The 24368-nt window shown below is 36.1% G+C and overlaps 2 protein-coding genes across 3 annotated transcripts in view; one reads left to right on the top strand and one right to left on the bottom strand.

Annotated features, from left to right (window-relative positions):
• Nucleotides 1-621: 621 nt before the first annotated feature.
• LOC127429373 (cyclin-I-like) lies at nucleotides 622-5356 on the top strand. The gene is made up of 5 exons (XM_051678366.1): nucleotides 622-778; nucleotides 861-1710; nucleotides 1883-2017; nucleotides 2098-2172; nucleotides 4775-5356. Exons 2-5 carry the CDS (start codon nucleotides 1597-1599, stop codon nucleotides 4928-4930), a joined length of 480 nt encoding a protein of 159 aa, XP_051534326.1. The 5' UTR covers nucleotides 622-778; nucleotides 861-1596; the 3' UTR covers nucleotides 4931-5356.
• A 4042-nt stretch (nucleotides 5357-9398) lies between these two features.
• LOC127429345 (septin-8-A) overlaps nucleotides 9399-24368 on the bottom strand; it is a 79940-nt gene continuing 64970 nt past the window's right edge. The window contains exon 10 of one of the 2 annotated variants that reach the window (XM_051678322.1): nucleotides 9399-9609. In XM_051678322.1, coding sequence (XP_051534282.1) covers nucleotides 9447-9609 — 163 coding nt within the window. In that variant the 3' untranslated portion in view covers nucleotides 9399-9446. Of the gene's footprint in view, nucleotides 9610-21923; nucleotides 22223-24368 lie in introns of those variants that run through there. The other variant, XM_051678323.1, reaches the window with a different exon arrangement.

Below are 24368 nucleotides of genomic sequence, written 5' to 3' on the forward strand. Positions count from 1 at the left end.
GGTGAAAGTTAATGGTGACTGAGGTTAACATTCTCCCTAACATCTCCTTCCATGTTCCACGGACGAAAGAAATACGGGGCATACGGGTTTGGAACAACATATGGGTGAGATGTCCCCAAAATGTTGCTCATTTCAGGTCTTGTAATTAACAGTAATTAATAATTAGGCTATAATTAATATAGACTAACCTTAACCATATCCCTAAAATAATTGTAAGTATTTATAATAACAAATGATTAACTTAATGTATGTATTATTTTTTACATTTGACGACGTCCGCAAAGAGAGGTGTTGTCAGATTTAGCTTACTTTTATTGGCAATTTTGTCACCAAAGTACAGCTAAATAAACCTACACACATTTCTTAATTCATTAATCCTCCCGTTTTGCTAACCCTGATTTGATGAAACACAGTAGGTCTCAATCTGAGAACAAATGAACCTCCGCCTCATTTCAACCATTTTATATAACAGAACCCGTATGTTCGACCCACTAACACAGTTCTGTACGTGCGTGACGAGTATTTGGGCGGAGTCAAAAGCAAGATATTATAGAAGTGGGCAGGGCTATACGTGCAAAGTCAGACTATGGGCGGAGACAGTGCCGTGGACTTAAATATGTGGGCGGAGTCGTGCGCGTTCAAAAACACAGAACGTTTGAGAGTAACTAGAGAGGTAGTTTGATACACGGCGTTTCCCTCCACAAATTATCCAGAGGTGATGCAAGTCTGTGATCTCATGCATCAGTGCTTGCATAGGAGTTTCTTTCAGTAGTGTGTGGTGCGTTGGGTTTTTGTTTTTAAGCGAAACGTTTCTTACATCTTTGTGTCTCTGTTCTATAAGTAATGCAATTCTTTTTCAGACATGAAGGAATGACATTTTGCACATATATGCAGTGGACTCCGATGACAAAGACTGTGTTCCACTCTTCAAAGGTAATATTTTATGCAAAAACTTTCCGAGCCTTTGTTTACAAGTTAATACAAATTGACCCGGCCACATCGCTCGAGCGCAGTTAGTTTCAAATTGTTGCACAAATAATGTTTTCTGCTTCCGGTTGCATTTGCTACAGTTTCATGTGTCTTGTATTTTTAGTACAACTCCATGAATTAAAAAGACTAATGTAAACATGCTCCTGCTTAGGCCTGAAAGTGACGGTTTTGCATTGCATCGACAAAATGTTGATTTTTCTAACTTAAAGGTGTCATGGAAGAAGAAATCCTTCCTTTTTATTTTTTATTTGTGAACTTATTCTTGCAGGTTGATCTGTTTTTCTCGTTTACTTTGAGTGGAACATGGCAGAACAATTTAATTTCAGTGTCATATTTTATCTTCTACAATACACTTCTTGTAATGGTTTGTGTTTTTCAGCTTTGTGGTGAAAGATCTGGGCTGGCAACTGAACGGTTGTAGGTTCAAACCCCACAAGGTTTTGACCTTTGCACTCTTAAGAGAAAGACATTTAACCTCTGGTTCTCCAAGTGGTGTGTTCTTGTAATAAGTGTCCTGTAAGCCACTCTGGATAAAAAGCATCTGCTAATTTGCAAGTTTCTTTTAGGTATTCCTTCCAGTGGAAAAGACTAGTTTCCAAAACAGCCATGAAACCGCAAGATGAAGATGAGAATCGGCGTCTGGGCACATTGCTGTTCAACACCCTAGAAAGAGAAATGCGTCTGTGGAGGGCACCAGTCCTGAGGAACGGTTGCATTCAGGTACGAGAAAGTCTTTTCAGTCGCCATGGTGGTGCAGAAATAACGAGGGATGCACCAACATGAACATTTTTAATTTTCATATTATCACACTGCAGCTTTGAGTTTTCCCCTTTATCACTTCATCTTACCATCTTCACATACATTGATTAACTAATGAATCATCTCTTCTCAGGGTTCAGATATCAGTCCATCTCAGTACCAGGAGGTGATTGTGTGGATGCATGAAATGAGCAGCGTATTCCAGTTCTGCTTGGAGACTTTTGCTGTAGGAGTGTGTGTTCTCAACCGCTTGCTTGCAACAGTCAAAGTAAGTCTGCATATTTTCAGCAAATGCCAGTTTAGATGTCGTGTGCAGACTTTTCATTTAATTCCACCCATTCTTCACAGACTCGGCTGAAATATCTCAAATGCATGGCCATCACCTCACTGATCCTTGCTGCAAAAATCAATGAAGAAGATGAGGCAAGATATATACATCACTGTTTATAGACCTTTCTCACATTTCTGCCTTTTGGAACATGGAAGTAAACTATTGCAGGGTAAACCTCTATAGCAGTAAATGGGAGACCACAGCAAATATTATTTTGCTTACCCATTTGCTCCAACAGCAAAGGAAAAAATCCACCTTTACGTTTCCACGACTTTCCACAAGAGGAAAAAAAATAGAGAGAGATGGATTACGACATTCAGAAGGGAGAAAGATGCCAAATTTTCAGTCACTCCCTCAGCAGCTGTATTAGAAACCTCATCGCAGCTGTGGTAACTATAGTTTTTTAAACTAATTCCAGGGTAATATATCACAAAGCATAATGTTCTAAATTTACACTAAATTATTAAGAAATTGAAAATATAATACGTTTGCTAGATTTATATTGCTAAATAAAGTGAAAGTGTCACCAAAGGTCTATTTTAATGCAGTTTTTATTTTAGTGATAATATTTGTCTTTTGATGAAATTAGCCTTTTTAATTTAGTCAATATTTCATCACATCATATTCATTAAATTTAGTCAATTTACGTCTACATGGTTGACGATAATTTGTAAAATGACAAAAACATGTATCAAACTGTAACAGACCAAAATTTACTTAATTATTCAAATATTTTGAACACCGTATAAACTACTTTCAAATATTTAAAATGTGTCAAACATATTAAAGATCAATGTTTAATAAGATTAAACAACATATGAAAACTTTCCTGAAAACCTGAGCTCCTGAAATAATAGCATATACTGTATACTATGACTGGAGTTCTTATTTTGAATAAATTATTTCTAGGTTATTCTTTATTTAAAGAATAATAAATAAATAAAAGGATTTATTTTTGATAATATCTTGCAGTATAATTTTTTTTCTAATCGTTTTCATCAACAATGTTTGACTCTCGTCATGGTGCGTTTTTAATTTTGTTGTTTTGTCTATGTTATCGTTCACAAAATCAAACTGTCGTCAACAAACATTTTTGTTTGTAATTTCATTAAGATTTACACTGATATACATTCATAGGGGCATATTCACTTGTAACACTTGTGTGCAGTATTTTAGTGCAAATTAAGTCGGTCCATTTTTTCAATGCAAATACGCCTCCTTTCTATGTAAATTAGGCTCATTATAGATAGTGCTTAAATAAAATAAAATCAGTGCTATTTCCACAGCACAATTAACATCACGCTGTTACTGTGCAAACAGAATTGAATTTAATCTTCCTTGGCTGTTCGGTCATTTTTGAACTATTTTATTTGTGTTTTTATTAAAATACAAGACTTGGTGTCTTTTTCTAGACTTGCAATCTGAACATAAAAAAAAAAAAAATTGGACTTGATTCAATCAGTCTAAGTGGTTGTAAAAAAAAAAAAAAAAAGACAGACCATAGGAAGTGATTGGGAGAGACCCTAACACAGAGCAATTTTTTTTAAAAGATTTGTCAAATACAATCAATAAATCAGCCACAATGCAGAACACACACAAACAGAAATGAAGGGGTTGGACTATAAAACATCCAGAGTGCAAAACATTCACACACACACACACACAAGAATGGGTGAGACTAACATAGCCAGTACACAAAACACATACAAACACACACACAGATCAAAAAAGCAAAGAACAAAAAGTCTGACCAAAATGTATATGTTTAGGTGGGAGCTGTACCTTCCAGACAAAACACCGCATCTTTCTAAACTAATTTACTTTATAAAGTTTTTATTTGAATTCTGATATTTGAAATAAATAATTGGTAACAAAATGCTTATTTTATGTCTTCTCTTTGTAACACCATGGTCAGGTTTGACTGTAGGCATAATGTGACACTGAAAAAACTGACAGTTCTAAATGTTTTAAGAAAATGCTAAACTTTGACATAAGTTTGATAATGTCTAAATGCATATCCTAATATATAACTTGTGATAATCTAACAAGCAATCAGACCACACTCTACAGTCTCTACAGCCATCTGCTGGTTATTTTTGTAATGACATGATTTTCAATTAATGTAATTGTTTTGTTTTTTTCACCAGTTTTCAGCAATCTGCTACAACACATGACAAATTCCCGTATTTTCTTTGTTTCAGCTTATAGAAGTGTAGGTTTTTACTGAAGTGACTTGCTTTCATATGCAAATGATTAGTGTAATTGAGAAATTAACAGATCAAAATAGCATAAAATCCCAAAAGAAGTGCATACTTTTATTGTTATTACTTTGGGAAAGAAGAAACATTATAATTTCTTAAAGTTACACATGTATTCTTTCCTGTCAAATATGACCGCAAACAGCCATGGTGTCGACCTTTATTAAACAGTCCAGGAGAGTTAAGAGATGTTTGTGTTCATTGTCTAGCAATTTTGTGTGCATGTTTGTGCTGTTGCCTGATTTGCATAATTCCACTAAAATGGCATTGATGGCTTGTGCAAATAAACGCCGCTTTCAGCAGTGGGTGCAATTCATTCTTGGTGAATTCTCCCTTTTTTTTTTTTTTTTTTTTTTTTTTTTATAACAACAAGAAAGACAACCCACACAGCTTTGAACCATTCTAGCTTTTATTGTTCTGTTTTGTTGGTAAACAGGTGATTGCATCGGTTAAAGACCTGCTGGAGCAAAGCGGATGCAAATTCTCAATAGCAGAGATTCATCGCATGGAGCGAATCATATTAATCAAGCTGCAATGGGACCTATACACCGCAACACCGATCGATTTCATTCACATCGTGAGTAGCAATTGACATGTTCACTTTCTTGTATTCAGACCAGAACTTAACAGTACAAAAAGCACAAAAGAACAACCATTTGAGGTGGCCGTTGCTAACATTATCTGAAAACTGACATTTTGTGCATGTGAAAATCAGCAGCCGCAGGTGATTGTACGAACCTTCATCACCAGCAAGCTATCTTTAGCGTGCAGTGCATACTAGGCCAAGGCACTAATCTGGCTTGTACTGAAGCAGTAAAGCAGTTAGATAACCCAGCAAAGAAAAGAAGGAAAAAAAAATTCTGTATTTGCTCTCCGATACAAATACGCCCTCAGAAATAGGAATTATCTTTCATTGGAACACTGAATTGTCTTGCCTTCATAGTGGCAGGGTTGTGCTCCTGAATTTGAGTTGAGGTGCAGAATTGTAATTTGAATTTAAGGAAGTTGGATTAAAATGGATTAAAATGAAAAGAAATAAAAAAAATTCTTCATTCAAGTGCTGAATGATTAATTCCCAATCAAAAAGCCATTTTTCTCAGTTTCAGTGTTGGCGAACTTGCTGTTTTTTTTTTTTTTTTTTTTTTTTTTTTTTTTTTTTAAATTTCTTTTTTTACTTTGTATGGAAGAATACATTTAAATTGTCAGATAAAATTACCCCAAAACATGTTATCCTACAACATAAGAGGTATTTCCAAAAACATTAATAATTAATGTTTGAAAGCCACCTATATTAATCTGGATTTAATATATTGCATTATATTGTAGCAATTAATTTTTAAATTATGGACCAGGTTGACAGACCACTTTATTTCCCAGAATAAGCCACATTTATCTTTGAATTGCAATTCAGTAAATTCTTCCTCCCTTTATTTCCAGCTCAAATTCTGATTCAGCATTCTATGGGGCCAATTCAAATTCACACTCATGAATTGAAAGGAAGCAAATTCTTAAATTCTATATTTTGGCCAACCCTGCTTGGTGAGGTTCAATTAAAAAAAAAATGTTTTTTTATGGGGGGGGTTTTTTGGCAAGAGTTAGTGTGACTGAGTTGGCCGAGGCATTTGTCCATGATCAAAATCAATCAAACCAACCATTAACATGGAGTCCAGGTGTTTTGCACCCAGGGTTTCATTGCACCTTGTCTAAATGAACAATGTGTTGAATGGCTGTTTTGGCACAACACAGAGCCATGAAATTGCCATTACAAATGTAAAGAACAGGGAGCAAGACCCCATTTAAAACACTTCTGTTATTTTAAAAGAATTTCTCGTGAATGATCCTGAAATAAAAAATAACTTTTAGTAAAGAAAAAAATAAAATAATTTAAGAAAATATGTGAAACTCCCAAAACCTCTCTAGAACATGTGCAGGTCATATTTAATCCCCAAAATAAAAATAAAATTTTACTCCTCACAAAATTTCTCTTTTACTCATCCTCATGCCATCCCAGATGTGTATGACTTTTTTTCTTCTGCAGAACACACATTAAGATTTTTAGAAGAATATTTCAGCTTTGCAGGTCCATACAATGCAAGTGTACGGTGATCAGAACTTTGAAGCTCCAGTAAGCATATAAAGGCAACATAAAAGTAATCCATATGACTCCAGTGGATTAATTAATGTCTTCTGAAGTGATCCAGCTGGTTTTGGGTGAGAACAGACCAAAATATATATTTTTATTTATTTATTTATTTTTTTTACTGTACATCTTGCCATTGCAGTCTCTAGGCACAATCATGATTTCAAGCTTGATTGCACATCCTAGTGTTATCGAGCTTGAAGTCATGATCGCCGAGGAGACTGCTAATGTCACAAATTCTTGTTTGTGTTCAGCAGAAGAAAGCAAGTCATGAAAATCTGGAATAAGATGAGGGTGAGTAAATGATGAGAGAATTTCCATTTTTGGGTGAACTATCCCTTTAAGATATTCTAATTATTTTAAAACGATTATTTTCATGACAGTTGAGCACAGAATTCTCAGTACCATAGTGCAAATTTTTTTTAATTTTTTTTTTTAAATCCCATTTTCATTATTGTGATTAGACTCTCTTTTTTTCATGATAGTATTTGTTGTACTGCCTTCAAATATTTTATTTTTTTACTTAGAAAATTATGACAATGCAAAAAATATGCTTAATTGTCTTCAAGCAAACTATCATTTCTTATTTTTTTCCTTTTGATTTTGAGGAGAAATGTGACCTGGACATATTTCCACAAGATTTGCCCACATAGGCCTTTGTATAGATATCTAATGTCTGTAACACTTAGAATAATTACATATAATTGTTTGTGAAATTAAAAAATATCTAATAGCATACAAAAATAAATTTCCATAAAACAATATCCATCATTTAGAATCCCTTGAATATCTTCCTGCATAAGGTCCATGTGACATTTAACAAAGCATTCCAAAAGGCAACATGTACAGCCCTGAACTCATGAACCATCACATCATTCCTATTCAAATAGCATGGCTTTTTTCTTTTCACCAAGGGTTTTAACATATAAAACGTGCAATAAAGTCAATATGAAATCTGAATTGACACCATTTACTTTCTTAATGCACATTCACACTTATTGTACATGATTCATCAGTGCACGTTATTCAAATAAGATGTTTGTATTTGTAATCTTTCATCAACATGTAAAATCTTGCTCCATCATTGTAAATACCAGGGCTGTCAATTAATTAAAATCTTTAATCAAATTAATTACATGATTGCAATTAATGACACACATTAACATTAGCTGAAAAAAGGTCCTCCAATGAAGATAATTTAAGATATTATGCTGCATTATTTTGGCAGATGAGTAAATTATAGCCTGAGGGGCCATTCACTCAGGATGCATTCTTTAGTTCCATCTGCACTATTTTTAACAGTCTTTGGACACATGCGTCAGATGAATGTTCTTGCCAGTTGAACCGTGTCTCGCTGTTTTATTCAGCGTCTTGCATCACAAGTACTGTTTTTAAAGATGTTGTGTTAAGTTAAAACACTTCAAATTTTACAATCCATTGTTCTTCGGCCAACTGTTTTTAAAAGAGAGAGTGCATCCTGTCTAAACGGCTCCTGTCTAATTCTGTGCTGCATGCTATCAGTAAGTGTGGTTTGAGGTATTAATTGTGTATTTCTATATAATTAATTAACTAAATGCATTAAATTGACAGCCCTATCAAAATCTTCACATTAAGGAAGTGGGTTGCGAATGCCATTTTATGTCAACTTTAACAATATGTCCTGCATTCAAGACAAACCCAACTGTTATCTGGATTGAGATGTACAACCATGAACTTAACATAGCTCTTCTTCAGTAAACTAAGCCAGACCAAAGGTCTTGTGTTATATTTAAAAACATGGGACCTTGTTCATGAAACACAAGCAGAACAGATTTGTATGTAAAAAACTAAATACAAATTAAACCATACAATAGGACAGTTAAATTCAATAGGAAAATGTATTTTATGAATTCAGAAATGATTTACACACCTATTTGATCTGTGTGCTACTTTGATAACATTGTGTCCTAACCAGACATGATGCGATAAAACGAGAAGCGAGAAGAGGTATCTCTTCCATGTAAATCTGAGTCCTAACCAGCCACAACTGCGATGAGCGACAGGGCATTTTGTCGAATGTTTAGGTTCATAGAGCACAATCCCATTTATTTTCCCTTTTAGACGAATTGATCATTAATGATAACTTCTAAACCTTTAAAGACAGACCTACTGTGAGCTCTGAGGTTGTTAATCGGTGCTAAATGTTTCTGTTGCGCCATCAGTCCACATTATTTCACTTATTTGTTTTTTAGAAATCATGTTTAATATCGGAGTTCTTGTTGAAGAACTACACTACCCATAATCCTGAACAGAGCTCCACCAATCAGAGAATTGCAGCAAACAAGTGCACCACAAGCTCTGCAGCGAGCGAGCCGGTCTTCCTACACTTTAAAACTACTTGTATATTTGAAAATATTAAATTCTTTTTTCCATTGCTTTTCATTTGATTATGTCATTTGCAATGCTTCATGGGATTGTAGTTCATTCAGTCTTGTGCCTTTTTGTCTTTTTCTGATTTTCAAATACTTTTTTTGCTTCAAATCAAAGTTTGTAATGTTGTAATTCACCTTGAAGCTGGTTGGCTTGATTGGATCATGGCTTTCAACTCTCTTACGAAGAATTTTATGAAATTCTTATGGACCTTGTGATTGTGCCATGTCGCGCAGCAGTTTTCTGTTCAGTATGGAAAGATATATTGCTTGTCACTGTAATCTTATCGCGTCTGGTTAGGGCGTGATGTAAGGCCCGTAGAGACTAAAGAACACCGCACATTTTACGTTTTCACATCCCACTCATGAAGAGTTTAACACAGAAATTATTTGTCAAGAAAGTTAAATACAGATCCACACCTCTGCTGTAAATCATTAGGATTTTGGTGTTAATAGTGGCATTGCCTCCATTGGTTAAGCTTTTATTGGTTGATGATGTGTTTTTTTTAGTTCCATGGCCTGTTGATGTCCAGGCATCCTAATCTCACATCAGCCAGATCTCAGAAGAAGCCTTGCCTCCAGGCATCATTGTGGACCAGGCAGGTGCAGCATTGTATGGCCTGCCACCAGCTCTGGCAGTTCAAGGGCTCCATATTGGCTTTGGCCATCATCACTTTGGAGCTGGAGAGGCTGACGCCTGATTGGTTCTCCGTTTTTACCGACCTGCTAAGGAGAGCACAGGTATGCATGAAGTGTACATCAATTTGAGCATCTGAGTTTAGATGATGAAATATTGACTAAATTAAAAGGACATTTCCATCAAAAGACAAAAATGCACTGCACTTGTGGGAATATTTTGGGTCATGTGATACTGTAAAACGCTTGAAGTATTTGTATTTAAAGGGATACTTCACCCAGAAATTTTAATTCTGCCACTGATGCACCCACATGTTGTTCTAACTCAATTGCGACTGGGTCTGCCGAGCTCAAATAAAGGACAATATAAGTTGTCTGTGTTGACTTGTGCACTATATTCCAAGTCTTCTTAAGTCATACAATAGCATTGTGTGATGAACAAAATCAAATTTCTGCTCTTGTTCAGTTCAAATATGTATGTATGAATGAATGAACTTTATATAGCACTTTAATGACACTACACTCAAAGCGCTTTACATAGGAAACAGGGTACTCTCCTCAACCACCACCAGTGTGCAGCATCCACTTGAATGATGTGACGGCAGCCATAGTGCGCCAGAATGCCCACTACACACCAGCTATTGGTGGAGAGGAGAGAGTAGAGTTACAGAGCTAATTCATGGATGGAGATTATTAGGAAGCCATGATTGCTAAGGGCTAATGGGTGGAATTTGGCCAAGACACCGGGGTTACACCCCTACTCTTTGCGAGAAATGCCCTGGGATTTATTTATGATCACAGAGAGTCAGGAACTTATTTCATGTCTCATCCTATGGAAGGTGCCTTTTTACAGTATAGTGTTCCCATCAATATACTGTCATGTTAGGACCCACACATGTGAGCACCCCCAGCTAAATCCCTAGGTATACTTTAATTTTGACGCGAATGTTCTGCGTACAGTTGAACAGTATACTCCATATAAGCGTGCACACACACAGGCGGTAGGCGCGTGTGCGCTACGACTGTTATGAGAGACTGAACTATTTCTCTTCAGGAGTTTAGATCCATAAATATGTCTTTATATTTCTTCAGACTTGCACATCCACTGTTGTTGCTTTTACCTTCATCTCCTGTTGTTTAGCGGCAATTACATCATCTAACACTTTTCGTGAAAGCAACAGCTGAAATGTGAATGTTGTCACCTTGTGAACCCACTAATTAGTGCAAATATGCAGATAGAAAAATTGGGTTGCACACGTTCAGTGCTCAAGCACTGTTCTGATGATGAGGTTGGCACTCTGCGTTCGCATCTGACCGGCTTAACCTCACTAACACCTCTTCCAGAAGTAACCTTCATTTTTCCCCAGGAGGTCTCCCATCGATATGGCATCAAATATGATGCATTGTGCTAGGTTTGACATCATTGAGCACATTTATGTGTACAGCAATAGGCTGAAAACTATCAAAAATTGGCTTATTGAAAAAACAGCAATGTAAGAAACCTGCGTTAACATGAGATTCGGAAACCTTGGGTTATTCTCTGCTTTTGACGTCAAAAAGAGAATATGTGCACTAGTGCCTGACCGATATATCGGCCGGCCGATATTAGCCTTTCACCAATTTATCGGTATCGGCGTATATTTTACCGATATGTGGCAAATTTTTTATTTTTTATTTTTTTCAGAATATAATATAATGCAGAAAACAATGCTTTAGAATTGGTGTCATAGCATAGTTTGTCCAGCAGAGCGTGCTCCGACTCCAGAGCTGACTCTGAGCTGACGGTTCTGCAGACAGGGAGGAGTTAAGCGGTGTCTTGGTAAGTTAACTAGTTTGTGAAATACATACTGGAAACTTAATGACCCCATCATTTTCCCTTTTCAATATCACTAATATAACATTTAACCTTGTCCTTGACAACCATGTCACTCATGTCTATTTGCTGTTAGCCAGCTATAGTTTATCAGTGTAGTCTGTAATGTAGCAAATTGAAAGGTAAGAGAGCATCTTTTTGCAGCTCAACAGACAACAGTGCAGTGGTGGATTATGTCTGAGTGTTGATTTCACGCTATGTTGTTACGTAGTTGGTGAGACACAATGCTGGAAAGTAAAGCATTGTCCGTTTTTTACTCTGTGACAATGAGCTTATAGCTAACTAGCTAATCACGTAGCTACTTTCAGTAACTACGTTTCCATCCAAGGATTTTTTGTTAAAGATTTAGCGCATCAAAATAAAGCTGATGGAAACTCAAATTATCACGACATTTTGAAGCGTCGACATAATATTTTTCCGTTTAACTCTAGCGCATAAACTGTCTACATCAAATGTCGCGAAAAACTGGTTTGGAAACACTTTTTGTCGAGAAAATTGGCATTAACGCAAAAATGTAGTGTCACATGACAGAATTTACCCCAATCGTTAGCCTGTGTTAAACATGAAGACAAGGTATACATCCTTGAAAGCCAATTTATTGTACGTGATTATGGATTGATCTTAACGGCATAGCACAGATCTGATGCTGCAAACATGACACTTCCAGCAGTGCCAACACAAATATCTCATCAAGACATGCACATTGACAAGTTCATGGAGAACAAATTAATGGCCACTCTTCAGTCCTATCAGAAGGGCAACTGCTCCCTTTTGATTGCAATTCCTCATCTTCTGATTGCGTTTATTTGTGAAATTAAAATGACAGTAAGATGGTTAATTTCAATGAATTGTCTCAATACTCTCCCCATTTTACCAAAACTTTGGAGGAAAAAAATTAGGGACATCTGGGAGGCGAATTAGCGATAAACACACATTTCTGTTTGGAAACAGCTTAAGGGCAGATTTCTTTTACGATAAACCAAAACTTATGCAACACTTATGCGAAGTGTTTTTTTTAGGCATGATGTCAACACGCATACCATTTTTATTGATAAAAGGCCATTTGAATGGAAACGGGCAGAAGACGGCAAATTTCGGAAAAAAACATTGTACGTATTTTCACTTTGTCGATAACAAAATAGCACAAAAAGTGGATGGAAACTAGGCTATTGTTGTCAGCTGAGTGGAAGCTAATGAGTAAACATGTATTCACCAAACTGTTTTGTTCAGGATTCACAGTTTGGTACCCCCTTCAACCGAACAGTTCCAGTCATTGTATTTATAAAATGTAATATTTAAAAGTCTGGTTTTCCACCGTTGAAAGTTTCCCCTGAACTTGTCTAGCAGAATACGGCGTAACTCCTCTGCTTATCTGTTTGTCGTGACTCGGCAGTCAAGACAAACAGTCATTAGACTGATATTACTGTTTATTATCAGTCATTTGACTGATAATAAACAGTAATACTGATGTTTATTTAGCTATTTATTTTATTTTTATTTTCTCAGTGTTCATTTCTAGAATTTGTTGACAATGTATAATAATAATGTCAAATGTTCTTTGATAAAAATATTTAAGAAAGCAGCCTTCTGAGTACCTTTGCATAGTCATATTGGTGCAAAATCGGTGAACAATCCATATATAAAAGATCTGTTTTCATTCCAGCTCAAAAGTGAAATATATCGGCCACCATACCGGTAATCGGTGAATTTTCCGTCTCTAAAATCGGTATCTGTCTCAGAAATCCCATATCGGTCGGGCTCTAACGTGCACACATTGTGTAAGCATGCAAGAACATCAGTAAAGGTATTTAAATGCTATGCGAAATTGGGGCAATGGGCAAAAATCTTTTAAACTGTTTAAAACTTTTCCCTAAAAAAGGAAAGCTTTTTAACCTTCTGAGACTCCTGCGTGACTGCTGTGTGTATTTTACATTTCCCTTTTTTATTTGTAACTAGTAGCACCAAATAAAGTAAAATAACATTTCTAGAGCAAATAGTTTTCCTAAAAATGTATCATCCAGTCACTGCCAACCATGTTAAAATAAAATTATACATTATAAATTCTGAATCTATGTACTGATTATCATTGTCCCATGTCTGCATGTTGAGTGATCCAAACATCATCTGCAGCCTGAAACAGAACTTTTGATCTGATTGTTTTTGATTGAATGCATTTAGCTGCATAGAAAGCTATAGGATGCTCCCTATTTAGTGAGTGACTTAACCTCCAGTGTGCTGTTTGTCTGCACTGGTCTCAGAACAGTTTGAAATGCACCTTATTTTTATCCTAACTCCATATAAAGCCTCTGAAAGCAAAATTTTTCAGCTTTTGAATGAAACCATTGATTCTCAATGTGAATGCACTGTGAATATAGGAATGAATTTACTAATGTTAATGAATAAAACCATATTGCACAGTGATGATAAAATAAGATCTAACGAAATGTGAAGCAGAAATTACCCACAAATGTGTTAGTTTTTTCTTCTTTTGAGGAAATGCGGTACAAGTTTCCACATGTGGACATCATGTTCATTAGTGTGCTGATTCGTGAAAAATGAATGAATTTTTTTAAAGCGGCATATCAAACGAAACTAGAGACTATTTCAATGAAAAACCTTAGAGATTTCTTACCAGAGGCACTTCAAGGAAATCTACGGCATGCTGTTGTGTCATCTGACTTGGTGCGGCAGGAGTTAACCCTTTAAATGACAGTCTAAAGTCTTGTGAACAGTATGCAGTCGTGTTTTTTTATTTTTTATTAAATTGTGTTGTGTATAGCGAAGTCTAAATACAACGTCAACGCATGTGGATGTGGGGTCGCGCGAAGTTAAAGGTGCACTCAGTAACTTTTGTCTTTGTGTTATCTTGGACTTACACTGCCACCTAGCGGTTTGGATGCAGCATAATTTAAAATCAATATTTTTCAGTTTCAGATGTCATTGTAGAAATGTAGTATTCACAGTCAGTCATGATTACTTTAATAAATGAGTGAAAGGGTCAAATAACAGGACGGTTACTGAGATTAAGAGAGTAGTATTCAGCTGGTCATGTGATTCTAACATGGCAGCCCCCATGTGTGGACCCTCTCCATGTAGAATAAAACAGATTTTATAAGGTTACTGATATGACTGGAGTCTTTATTTAATGTGAGTGCTCATGATTTCCTACATATATTGCAAAATTACTAATTCATGTCTTTAGGAGTTCAACTTCTTAATGAGGAGAAAATTACTGAGTTCACTTAAGGCATTTACATGAACTTACATGTCAATGGGTTTACATGCACAATCTTAAGCGGACAATGTGTGTCATTTAAATGCCTTAAACATGTTTCCTTTCTCGGGAAAATGTCTTAAACGGTTTAAAAATGGCATAAACCAATTGGCACAAGTAGATTTTCTTTTCCCATTACCCCAATTTTGAGGTGCATGTAAACACCTTTACCAGCATTCTTATCGGCTTATATAATGTATGCAAGTATTGTCACATTTTGACTGCAAAAGCAGAGATTAAGCAAGGTATTTGCCCCCATCCTGATTTCTTCTGTTTTTTTGTGTATATCTCATACTAAATCTTTTCAAACTAAATCTAACATAACAAAGGCAATCTGAGTAAACAAAATACAGTTTTTAAATGATAATGTTATTTGCTTGAAGCAAAAACGTTATCCAATACCAACTGGCCTGTGTGGAAAAAGTATTTGCCCCTTAGTTACTAAATCCCCAAATCGAGACACACCCAGGCCTGATTACTGCCAGCCCTGTTCAATCAAATCAACACCTAAATAAAACTTTTTCAGCAGCATGAAGTTGGCTAAAAGGTCTCACCCAGTAGCACACTATGCCAAGGTTGAAATAAATTCCAGAAATGATGAGGAAAAAGGTTTGTAACCCTTCCCAGACTGATGTATTTCAAAGGCTCTGGGACTCCAGTGAGCCACAGTGAGAGCAATTATCTCTAAATGGAGAGAACTTGGTACAGTAGTGAACCTTCCCAGAAGTGGCCGACCTTCCAAAATTCCTCCAAGAGCACAGCGACGACTCATCCAAGAAGTCACAAAAAAGCCAAGGACAACATCCAAGGAACTGCAGGCCTCTCTCACATCAATAAAGGTCACTGTTCATGACTCCACTATCAAAAAGACACTGGCATAAAATGCCATCCATGGAAGAGTGGTGAGGCAAAAACCACTGCTAACCCAGAAGAACATTAAGGCTCGTCTGAATTTTTGACAAAACACACTTTATGATCCTTAAACCTTTTGGAAGAATGTTCTGTGGACTGATGAGTCTAAAGTGGAACTGATTGGAAGACAGGGTCCTGTTACATCTGGTGTAAGTCAAACACAGAATTCCACAAAAAGAACATCATACTTACGGTCAAGGATGGTGGTGGTAGTGTGATGGTGTGGGGAGGCTTTGCTGCTTCATGGCCAGGGCGACTTGCAATAATTGAGGGAAACATGAATTCTGCTCTCTACCAGAAAATCCTAAAGGAAAACATCCGGTCATCAGTTCGTGAGTTGAAGCTCAAGCGCAGCTGTATTAAGCAGCAAGACGATGATCCAAAGCACAGGAATAAGTCCACCTCTGAATGGCTCAAAAGAAGCAAAATTAAAGTTTTGGAGTGGCCTAGTCAAAGTCTTGACTTGAACCTGATTGAGATGCTGTGGCAGGACCTTAAACGGGCAGTTCATTCTCAAAAACTCTCCAGTGTGGCTGAACTAAATCAGTTCTGCAAAGAAGAGTGGGCCAAAATTCCACCACAGCGTTGTGAAAGACTGATCTCCAGTTATTGGAAGCGTTTGGTTGCAGTTGTTGCTGCTAAAAGTGGCATTTAATGGGGCAGTTAGTTTTTCGCATGGGTGATATAGGCGTTGGATAACTTTTAAAATTCAATAAATTTCTTTTTAATAAAAAATATATTTTGTTTACTCAGGTTTCCTTTTGTATCTCTCGTTTGGAGATCTAAAACAATTTAGTATGAGACATACACAAAAATAGAAGAAATCAGGAAAATACTTTTTGCAATGAAATTGGTTTTCTTGTTGTCTTTTTTTTTTTTTTAATGAGCTGATTTTTTGGTAGTTATCAGCATGTTGGTGTGCATGTAAACACACTCATTGATGTCAAATTTCATGAGTTCATTGTCATGTCTTGTCATAGACATCAAACCTTGTCAAACCCGAAATCGTCTCGGTGTGTCATATTTGAATTCAGTAAGAGTGGAGGGCAAGATTTTTTAAGAAAATTGACTTCTCTGTCAATTTCCATCTGTTCATCACACAAAGCTAAATGGATGTCTTCAGAAGTCTTGGAATATAGCATGCGAGAACTTAATGCGGGTTTAAAGTAAAAAAGAGGGTCAGTAAATGATGACAGCATTTTTGTTTTTGGTGTAACCAAGATATTATACAATGTGAAAATTTCACTCACATGAAATGTTTTGGATTTGTTTTAGATCGAAAGCACAGAGTTCATTTGCTGTAAGGAGATGGTGGATGAGTATCTGACAGGTCTTGAGCTTTCTTTAACCACCAATGCAGTGTACATTCTAGACAACACCAGCATGCTGATGTTCAGAGGATATAATATACAGGAGGATCATGGGAACACAAAGACAGCTGTCCGGGCCAGACGAGCACAGAAAGGGGATGGGGACCAAGAGATGGACGACTTCTACGATGGTTTCTGGTGCCTTTATGATGGGGACACAGCAATGAAAGTGGGAAACCATGGACCTGAGGATATGAGTGTGGATTTCCAAGAACAAATCTGTCCTCTGCTGTGGCCCCCTTTCAGTGAATAAGCTAATACATGTTTTTGTGAAAGGTGGAAACAGATTAGGTTGTTGAAACTAGCACTTTTCCTTTTATTCAGCACTTTGACTATGTTTTTATTTATTACATTTGATTTTGTAATATTTTTTTTTTTATTTTTTGTATCTTTAAACGAATTATTCAGATGCTTAATTACTACATAATGCTTTAATGGTTATGGTGCTTTAACATAGATCTTTGTTTTTGGCCAGTGGTTAATGGAATTATGCCTTTTATAGTTTTATATATATAATTATATATTTTTTTTTATTTTTTTCTTATCAATTATATTAATAAAAGGCTCTTGACATTACATATATTTAACCTGTTTTGGATTTGAAGGTTTAATGTGAAATGCAACAATATTGTGAAGGTGAAAAGACATTAGCAAACACACAATGTTTTTACCAAAAGCATGGTTGTCTTCAATATGTATTTTTAAAGGCAGCTACTGGGATTTTTTTTTGTGTGTGTGTGTGTATATGTATATGTATGTATGTATATGTATGTGTGTATATATAATATAATTTTTTTTTTTTTTTTTCTTCAAATGTAATAGTATTTCTCGGTTTTAAACATTTACTTTTTCCTGTGTTTTGGTCAAAAATATTTCTGCCATGGAATAAAACTGTTGTGCCATACACTGTTCTTTATTTTGTTCGAGGGTTTTGTAGTCAATGATAGTGAACAATAGTTGAAGTGAAATATGCTAAAATACATTCATGTTCATTTATTATATTGGTGCAAGTTTCAGTATATTCTATTTTTAGCTACACAGGAAAGATAACTCTTAAATTGTGGTGTTGCATGTCACACCTCGGAATGACTCTCCTGCCTAAATCTACTAAACATTTGTTTGAATTATGTGCCATTCATTATGGTGAAGATAGATTTACCAGGGTTTATGAGTTTACATTTATGGTTGACTGGGCACATAAAGGTGCTGTAAGTGATTTTATCAGTTTTATAACTTTCAGTAAACATCAATGAACTAAACAAAAGTCCCTTTCACTGCAAGTCAGTCCACTCAGTGGCCATCAGCTATTTTCTATGCATACTAGCGGCATAAAAGTAAAGCTCTTATCTACTTGAATGGGGAAAGACTGAAATCTCCATGGGTAATGTAGTTGTTCAACAAGAATTCCACTATTAAAATTTTTTAAACGAAGATTAAATAATGCAGACGGATGGCTTCAACAGAAGTATATACCATTGATGAGCCACCTCAGAGCTCATGGTAAGTCTATAAAAGTTTAATAAAGGAATGGGATTTTTACTTCCGGAACCAGACTGTTGCACTGTATAGCTTCCCGGGAGCGTTCCAAAGATGGCCGCCAGTGGACTGACATGCTAGAAAGACTTCAGGTACACCAAACTTTGGATTTATTTGGAAGAACAAATCACACTATGAAAAAAGAAAATATTTGTAGGTCAAAAATTGGAGGATTGAATGTTTTGGATTTTAAGACTTCTAACATGATATTTAAAATAAAATGGCTCCAAAATTATTTACAAGATAAGCAAAGTATATGGTATACAGTACCTAACTTTATATTTTAAAAAAAATTGGTGGTATAGAGTTAATACTGAAATGAGATGATATTAACAAAATACCCATTACACTTGCAAGTTTCCACAAACAAGCATTACTTTCATGGACTCTTATGTAGAGTCATAATTTCCCCACAAAAATGTACCATTTGGAATAACAGATACATAAGGGTTAGAAACAAACCAATATTTTTTGAGAACTGGTTTGAAAAGGGAATTATTTGGGTTACAGTTGATCAAAAAGGATGGTGTCTTATACAATTATCCTGAATTTGTTCATATTCATAAATTTTCAGTTGATCCTATCCAATATTTTTTGGTTTTACATGCAACTCCCAAGGAAATTTTGAGGCTATGAGAATGTAATAATAATTATTCTTTACAAACAGTTGAAGAATTTACTGCTTGTATCAAGTTGCAGAGCAAGAATTTCACAAGTTCTGGATGTAATAATATTTTCTTGCGTTCCCTTGGGAGTGTCCCAACATCCAAATGTTTTGGAAAGAACTCAGTAATTACTTACAAAGAAAAGCTATGATTCTTGTAAACTTTGAAGAAGTTTTATGCTAAAATGTTTTTCATTTGATGGTGATAAAAAATATTTTGTTTATATTTTAATTATTATAATTGCCTGTTACTATATTCATAAATTCAAATGGAATGAAAAAATGCCAAATTCTGAACAATTTAAAATCGATGTTAAAATATATTTAGAAACAATATCCAAAAGTAGAAACTTAAAAGCAAGGAAAACTTTACAGCTGTATAATAGGTATACGTTTTTTCTGTAAAATGCCTTTCTTTCTTTTCTTTTTTTTATTTATTTTTTACCCCTGACATGTATGGTTATATGTACCCTTGTATGTAAATTATGTTTTGTTGGCTAACACAGGTGGTAGCTGTGTGCAGCCAACAGCTGAGACACTTCCTGAAAGACTTTTTTGTTTCGCATCATTTCGTTCGTCGCTAATGAGAGGAACGTCTGCACCTCGTTTACTGACCACGGCGTGGTTTTGCGCACAGCCATTTCTTTTCACAATTCGAAAGTCGCGTGAACAAATGATATTGCTGTCACTGTTGCTAACTTTAAAACTAGCGGGTTGATGTCCCGTGTCGCAAATCCAGTGATGCTGGTAGTGACGATTCTCTCTGACCAATCAGTGATCTGCAGGGTTTTGACGTCACATTTAGTATCGGCTCAGCTCGCTTGGAACCTCGACCGAGGTGGTACTGAAAAAAGTACCAGGTACTATCCACAGTGGAAAACCCCCAAAAAGCGAGCAGAGTCGAGTCGAGTAGAGCTGTACCGTGCAGTGGAAAAGCCCCAGTAGTTCACTCATGTGTTTACGTACATCGCTTGTTTTTTCCAACATGGCGGACTAGACGACATATAGCACTTCATAGCAACAGCTACTAATGAGGCATCTACACTTAAAGGTGCACTCAGTAGTTTTTTGAAGTATATCGAAGTGGCTTACATGGTCACCTATGTTGAAATTCACTATGCAGAGTTAGCCAGGATTCATTTAATCCATTAATAAAAGGGTCAAATAACAGGAGGGTTACTGAGATTAAGCTAGTAGTATTCGGCTGGTCATGTGATTCTAACATGGCTGCCCCCATGAAGCGCCCCTACCCCATGTAGAATAAATGAGCTTTTATAAGGTTACTGATATGACTGAACTCTTCATCTCACATGAGTGGTCATGATTTTATACATGTGTTTCAAAATAGCTATTCACTTCTTTATAAGTAAAACTTTTTAAATGAGGAAAACAAATACTGAGTGAACCTTTAAACCCTAGGTGTACTTCCATTTTGACGCAAACTCTCAGCATCTGTGTACAGTCGAACACGAGCCTGTCAAAGTATACTACACATAACTGTGCATACACAGGCGGTTGGCGCATACGTGCTACGACTGTAATGACACTGGACTTTCTCTTCAGGAGTTTAGACCCATAAAGATGTCTTTATATTCCTTCAGACTCCAGTTATACAAATGCAGGTATCTCCAGACCTCCTCACACACACGTTCTTGACATGCACATCCACTGTTGTTGTTTTTACCTTCATATCTTGACGTTTAGCGGCGATTACATCTTCTAGCGTTTCTTCGTGATAGCAACGGCTCAAAATATAAGTGTTGCCACCTTGTGGACCAACTAATTAAGGCCCAGGTATACTTTGTTTTTGTACAACCACGTCGCCTATCGGAGTATACTTTTCTGACTGCAAAAGAATAAGAACACGTTTGACGCATATTCACTACAACTGCTTTGTGTCACTCTTTTAGTACAGTCAATGGTCAGCACATGTGCAGATGATGCGTACAGATGAGGACCGTGTGCGCAAGTCAAGAAAATCTATGCGGTGCGCGGTCAAGCTGCGTGGCTGTGCTGATGACGGAATTTGCGTCTGCATACTGTGTAAAAAAGTGGTGGTGACCTAAAATTTGTCACCCCTGGCCTAGATGAACTCTGCCTTAATTTCTTTCACTCCGATTAAGTTTCACTCTAATACAACTTCGCTGGAACATGGTTTATAAATGTTTTGTATATTAAACGACACAAAGCACATTCCAACAGATAATGAAAAATGGGGGAGGGGGTTTATTTTCAATATCGGTTAATACAACTCTTCTTACAACTTAAATCAAATTGCAGTCAATGCCCCTTATGCAAATGAAGATGTGCAAGAAGTTACTTTAGATCAGATGGCCTCAGATGTATCAGCTTCTATATTATGGCTTAAATGATAAACAATAGAATCTGCCTGAACACTGTACAGCCTTGTGTGCTCTGCAAGTAATACAAAAAATATAATTTGCATATATGTTGTCATTACAATAAAGTCAACAAAGCTACTCAAATAGTCACATATAGGTCCTGGATTACTTTTAAAACAGCAAGAACTGGTTTATTTAGCCATACCCATGCACATTTACATTTATAAAATCATACACATGGGTACATTACTATTATTGCTGTGCTGTGCTATTGAGTCTGGCTCAGATCTTAAATATTACTATACATTATGGCAAGGGAAACATAATCTAATGTAAATGAATGGCACAATATTGGCCTGAATATTGTTAAGACAATAAACAAATGGTTAGTACCAAAAACAACAGTGACCACAAAGTGAATGTCTCTTAGTTTGGTAAAAAAAAAAAAAGAAAAAAAAAAGTGAATAAACAAATAGGTCCAAAAATAAAATGGGTTAAAGGGGGAGGACATATTAAAAATAACCAAAAAATATAACCTGAATGATCCTAACAAAACAAAAACAAAGAAAACTGTTGCAACACAAGAAGAAATTCAGTCCCCATAATACACTTCTCTGGCTTCCCATCAGGATCTTTGGTCCTTTAACACAATGTCAAAAACAAACGCTGATGTTGCAACCATGGTGGAGGACAAGTCCGTGGTCGGCCTGCGATGTGCTCATAAATTAACTGAAAGGAAATGGACACAAAACAACCAAATGAATGACAAAATAAAAAAATGTGGAATGGAAACATGCAAATAAAATATCAAAAATATGAAGGTCATTGTATTTAGAAACACAAATATTCAAGCATGCTGTGATGAGATGCAATACATAATCTTGAAATGCATACAGTATTAAGGTATATTGAAGGATTTAAAGGTATATAGTTGAAGTAACTAGTTCAACTTCATACTTCACCCAAAAATGGAAAATTCTGTCATAATTTTTATACCGTTCCACAATCTGTTTTAACTAATAACACACAAATTATTGTATTGTTCTTGTACATATTGAATACGCCATTCAAACATTCACAGTGTGGTTTGGAAAACGTATGTGAACTCCTAGGCTAATAATACCACCAACAGTCAGGTGTTGGCAAACCTGGCATCCAATTAATGAAATGAGTTTGGAGGTGTGGGTTAGAGCTACTTTGACTTATAAAAAGCAATCAAACATTTTGAGTTTGCTATTTACAAGAAGCATTTTCTGACGTGGACCATGCCTTGCAAAAAAAGAGATCTCAGAAGACCTACAATCAAGAATTGTTGCTTTGCATAAAGCTGAAAAGGGTTACAAAGTTATTTAGAAGAGCTTAGATATTCATCTGTCCACAGTTAGACAAAGTGTCTATAAATGGAGATGATTTAGTACTGTGGCTACTCTCCCTAGAAGTGGCCGACCAGCCATGATGACTCAATGGGCACACTGCAGAATACTCAGTGAGGTAAAAAAGAACCCTAGAGTGACAGTTAAAGACTTGAAGGACTCATTGGAACTGGTTAGCATCTCTGTTCATGAGTCTACTATACTGAAAACATTAAACAGGCATGGTGTCCATGGCAGGACACAACAAAGGAAGCCGCAGAAAATCCACCTGTTGGACTGGCCCAGTCAGAGCCCAGACCTTAATCCTATAGAGATGCTGTAGAATGACCTCAAGAGAGCGTTCACACCAGACATCCTAAGAATATGGCTGAGCTGAAGCAGTTCTGTAAGGAAGAATGGTCCAAAATTCCTTCTGAACGTTGTGCAGGTCTAATACGCAGCTACCGGAAACGCTTGGTTGAGGTTATTGTGGCAAAAGGAGGATCGACCAGTAATTAAATCATAGGGTTCACTTACTTTTTCCACAGCACTGTGACTGTTTAATGGGATGTGTTCAATAAAGACATGAAAGATTATAACTGTTCGTGTTGTTATCTTAATTACACTGTGTTTGTCTATACTTGTGACATTGATGAAGATGAGATCACATTTTATGACCAATTAATGCAGAAAACCAGCTATTTCAAAGGGTTCACATACTTTTTCTAGCCACTGTAAAAGTAGTCCATAAGACTTGTGCACAATAATTGGAGTCTTCAAAAGTCATATGATAGCCTTGTGTGAGGAACAGGCCCAAAGATACGTTTGAGTCAGTGAGTTGAACTCTGTTGAAAGCACAACTATTACATTTATTACAAAGGGGTGTAAATGTAATGCCTTGAAAAAGGCTGACTGCCGAAACGTTGGTAAGAAAAATAAAAAGAGCCTATATTTTGAGTTATACTCTCTTTTTTTCCCCCATAACTTACACCTCTGAATCTTAGATTGTCACTTTCAAATGTAATAAATATCATCAATGAAATAACCGTTGGTTCTAAATCTAATGAAGGCTCGAAACACTTTTGGTCCTTAATTTTATTATATTTAGGACGAAATGTTATTACATTTAGGGCCTTTTAAAATAAATGATAATTATTTTAAGATTTATGCATTTTAATTTCATGACAAAATTCAATCAAATTGAATTTAGTAATCTTTTACTTGATAAAATAAAAAAACGAAATATTTAAAAGTTTATTAATTTAAGTTTATAAAAAATTTACACAATTCAGGGGCCTGGGTAGCTCAGTGTTAAAAGACGCTGGCTACCACCCCTGGAGTTCGCTAGTTCAAATCCCAGGGCATGCTGAGTGACTCCAGCCAGGTCTCCTAAGCAACCAAATTGGCCCGGTTGCTAGGGAGGGTTGAGTCACATGGGGTAACCTCCTCGTGGTCGCTATAATGTGGTTCGTTCTCGGTGGGGCGCGTGGTGAGTTGAGCATGGATGCCGCGGTGGATGGCGT

Source organism: Myxocyprinus asiaticus, chromosome 38 (assembly GCF_019703515.2).
Source record: "Myxocyprinus asiaticus isolate MX2 ecotype Aquarium Trade chromosome 38, UBuf_Myxa_2, whole genome shotgun sequence".
NCBI lineage: Eukaryota > Metazoa > Chordata > Actinopteri > Cypriniformes > Catostomidae > Myxocyprinus > Myxocyprinus asiaticus.